Raw genomic sequence first — 4,389 nt, forward strand, 5'->3', positions numbered from 1 at the left:
ATTGGAATTTAAAAAGTTTTAAAAGCTGCAGGAACCCTGTAAATCAATCTAGATCAGGACATTTTTAATGTTAAATACAGATTGCTGCTGTGTTTAGTGATTTACTGGCCACTGCAAAAAGTGAACTGAAAATAATTTTTGTTTATTGATTATTCATTCGTTGTTGTTTGGCTTTGGCATAATTTATGTTTTATGTGACAGGGTTTGGAGGCAGTGGCTCCCAGGTGGACTCCGCTCGTATGAACTTGGCCTCTTCCTTTGTGAATGGCTTTGTCAACGCAGCCTTCGGACAGGACAAGCTGCTCACAGACGACGGCAACAAATGGTTGTACAAGAACAAGGACCACGGTAAAAGAAAACACACAAATACAGGAGTAGATACGCAAAAAACACTAACAATGGAAATAAGTAACACGTGCAAACTCAATGAAAAATGACCAGTGCAAGTCAATGTGCAGTATGCATGTAGTTGTATTGCCCAACAGGCCCTTTAGCCATATTACACACTGGCTTTTACCTAGCTGATATATTGACCTCCATATGTTCGTGATGATTTCTATTATTTGTAATTGTAATTGTTGCATTTCAATGTGTGTGATTTGGTTGTTCAGCGACTAAAGATGATCTTAATGTCCTCAGGTATGTTGAGCGCTGCAGCCTCCCTGGGTATGATCCTGCTGTGGGATGTGGATGGTGGTCTGACTCAGATTGACAAATATCTCTATTCCTCTGAGGACTACATCAAGGTAAACACTGGAAACCTGTCGGTAATACAGTTCGTATTACTTTCAGATAGGATATATTGAATATATATTCAAGGTATCACGGCTTGTTCCGCGTGCAATAAAATGAAAATCGCGAACATCGAGTATAAATTGTCGCATTGTTTTTATAATCCACCGGTGTTTTAATTCTCTCACTCTCTTCTATGGCTCACACAAAAAAGCAGGGCGTTTGCAGAGCTCCTCAGCGTGACTATTTAGTAACATTTTGCGACCATGAAGTTCGACTTTGATTTGCAAATACTATTAATATCTGAACTGGAGAGCTGTTAGTTTGTTTCCAGCTTACAGTGAATTATCATCACATTTAACAGCCCTGTGGTTACAGTCTAACTCTTTATTCATCTCGACAACTTTAACTCTTTGCATTGCATTTTGTTATTGTTTTATAAAACACATTAGCTTAAGCAGTTGTAGTAACTAAATAGCAAGCCTGTCAGGATTCCCTCCTTACTGAGTTTTAAAGTTGACTTTCTGAACATCCATTACCTACTATTATTAAAACGTCATTACCCAGGAGGAAAAACTGTGAAAAGCAAGCATTTACAGTGTCTTGTCAGTTTTTCTTATACCTGCGTTACATCTTTCTCTGTGCAGTCTGGTGCCCTCCTCGCCTGTGGCATTGTCAACTCAGGCGTGAGGAACGAATGTGACCCGGCCCTCGCCCTGCTGTCTGACTATGTCCTCCACAACAGCAATGTCATGAGGATAGGAGCCATCTTTGGGTGAGGACGATATTTATATGTAGAAATTAAAGAAAAATAAAGTCTTAAGACTAGATTATGCTCCAGTGAATATTTAAAATGATTACTTCCAAAGTAACGTTTTGAGCCACATGCTCTTTCTCAGGCTTGTAGAAATTAAGCATTAGCGCATTTTGTGCAAGGATTTTTAATCCAGTTGTTTTGGATAAAGTGCTGTATATGGCTTGCTGAGTTCTCTCTGCTTATCTGTACTTATCTCTTTGTGTTTAGTCTTGTGCTGCTGTTAAAATATGAATATCTCCCCTGGGATCAGTGTTATCTTATGATGACACATCATGGCTGTGAGTCTTGACTCTTGTCTTCTTGGTTTCAGACTGGGCCTGGCCTACGCTGGCTCCAACAGAGAAGACGTCCTTTCTCTGCTTCTTCCTGTCATGGGAGACTCCAAATCCAGCATGGAGGTATGGATGTGTGATTTGTGTTAAGGGCTCTTCTCACTCCACAAGTTTACCAGTTGAACAACATTAAAGTGTGTGTTTTTTATCTCCAGGTTGTTGGGGTGACGGCGCTGGCATGTGGTATGATCGCAGTTGGGTCTTGTAACGGTGATGTAACTTCCACCATCGTCCAGACCATCATGGAGAAGAGCGAACAGGAGCTGAAAGACACATACGCCCGCTGGTTGCCTTTAGGCCTGGGACTCAACCACCTGGGTAAGCATGGGCAGCTACAGGCCTCAAAATTACTGTCTACTAATAAAACAAGACAAGTTTAAAACTAGGGATCGACAGATATTGATTTCTCAGGTGTGATACTGATTATTAGTAGTTAATGACACTGATAACCAATATTTGGAACCAATTCGCATTTACAATAAAAATGAAAATCTTTCTGTCAATATATAGAATTTGAAATACAACAAACTCCAATACAAAACTTTGTTTAAATCAAAACTAAGATCATTTACAACAAGTTCCCAGAAACTTTTTAATAAAGTCAAGTAAAAGAAAGAATAAATAAAAATAGCTCCCTGAGGTTTTAAAGTAAAAGTTTCTCCTATGCTGACACTTTATTTGCACTTTTTAATTAAGTAATTTTATCTGCGATCATTAAAGTAAAACGCCGACAATAATCTGTCGACCCCTATTTAAAACAGTCTTTAACAGAGAGTCGAAGTGGCAAAATCAGAGAAAACAAAACTAAGTAATACATGATGTGTAAAATCTAAACCTCTGGATCTTTTGAAAAGGACAATTCTATTATCGCTGTCTTTTCCTTTCACTTTGTAATGTTGCTGCTGTAACAATTCTCCATGTGTCATTTCATGTCCATAGGTAAAGGAGAGGCGATTGAGACGACCCTCGCAGCTCTCCAGGTTGTACCTGAACCTTTCCGCAGCTTTGCCAACACACTAGTGGATATCTGTGCATATGCAGGTCAGTTCAGTTTCAAGTTATTTTCTCGTTTGCACACATGCAGAAACCCATTTCTCAGTCTCTACATTTATGCATAAATCAAAGTGCACATTACCCAACTCTCACAGTGATCAGATGGCTGTACTGTTCACATTACACAACTTATTGTCTTGTAGCAGGAAGTCTTGAAGTCTTGTACTCGTTGTACTTTTCACATTGAGTCATTGACCGACGACATGGGGTCACATAAGATCTACAAGAAGAGTATGTCATGTGATGTACAGGTCAAATCACAACTCTGGGTTTGGGAGGCGGGGGGGTACTTACCAGGAAATATCAAAGTAAACAATAAAAGACGAAGTAGTGTCCTGAGTCTAGTTTCTAGTTCTAGTCTCTTCTCCTCTCTCTAGCCCCCTTTACACTGCCTGATCAAGGCAGGAATTTCACGCTGTTATTCTGCTTTGCTGTCCTTTATAAAAAAAATTTGCCGAATTTGTTCTCACCTTTAAGCCACAAGTGGAGGTAGTAACAGCGCAGAATCAATGTCTGTGTAAAATACACAGCCAGCAGGACAGGAGCAAGTATGGGGCAGCTATGACCTCTTGAAGACTTGTGTGCAACCTAGTGCTGGGAGATTTAAATAGCACCAAGCAGAAGTTAGAAGCTAAGTCAAAGAAGAACAGCAACCAAGAATGATGGCAAATTTGGGATAAAGTGAGGTCTAGATGCTCATTAACCTCCACGCAGAGGATGAGATCAACCGCCATTTGAAGGGGGCGCGATTCTTATTACCATTTAATGCCATCAGTATCTGCCCCTGATCTGGGTCTTTAGTTTGGGAGCTTAAAAAACTGTTGACGAGCAAAAGATCTGAGTTAAAGTCATGTAATGTAAACTGGTCATGAGCCAACCATATGCAGATCTACTCACTGTGCAATGTTTACTGATTTTACCATCATTAATAATTTTATATACTAATTTTCCTTTTCCTCAGGTTCTGGAAATGTGCTGAAGGTGCAGCAGCTTCTCCACATCTGCAGCGAGCACTATGAAGCCAAGGAGAAGGAAAAAGAGGAGGACAAGGACAAGAAGGATAAGAAGGACAAAGACAAGAAGGAGACTGCTGCTGACATGGGCTCCCACCAGGTAAGGATGAACCTATTACCATGATCATCCTCAAACATTAATTACTTGTAAATATCTCTCTGTTTTCAGTTATATTATTACTGGGGGGGAAATAAGAACAAATGTTTTTATTTCTGTTTTCCTCTCAGGGCGTAGCTGTTCTTGGTATTGCCCTCATTGCCATGGGAGAGGAGATCGGTTCTGAAATGGCACTGCGAACATTTGGACATCTGGTCAGTAGCACTATTCGCTGTCAGTTTTTTTATTCTTTTTTTTCCTTTTATCTTACTGAATACCTTATTGTTGCCATGTCTCGCCACCTCTCATGTCTTATTCTTTTGATCTTTCTGTCCCCCGAGTCTG

The 4,389-nt window shown here is 40.0% G+C and overlaps 1 protein-coding gene across 1 annotated transcript; it reads left to right on the top strand.

The window, feature by feature from the left end:
- Window positions 1-201: 201 nt before the first annotated feature.
- LOC121966492 (26S proteasome non-ATPase regulatory subunit 2-like) lies at window positions 202-4,375 on the top strand (the record flags this gene model as incomplete). Its single annotated transcript, XM_042516578.1, has 8 exons — window positions 202-348; window positions 640-746; window positions 1,380-1,507; window positions 1,860-1,947; window positions 2,037-2,199; window positions 2,821-2,922; window positions 3,896-4,047; window positions 4,176-4,375. Coding segments are annotated over 8 exons (1,087 nt in total), but the record flags the coding sequence as incomplete, so codon positions are not given.
- Between the last annotated feature and the right edge of the window lie 14 nt (window positions 4,376-4,389).

Source organism: Plectropomus leopardus, unplaced genomic scaffold (assembly GCF_008729295.1).
Source record: "Plectropomus leopardus isolate mb unplaced genomic scaffold, YSFRI_Pleo_2.0 unplaced_scaffold24786, whole genome shotgun sequence".
Taxonomy (NCBI): domain Eukaryota; kingdom Metazoa; phylum Chordata; class Actinopteri; order Perciformes; family Serranidae; genus Plectropomus; species Plectropomus leopardus.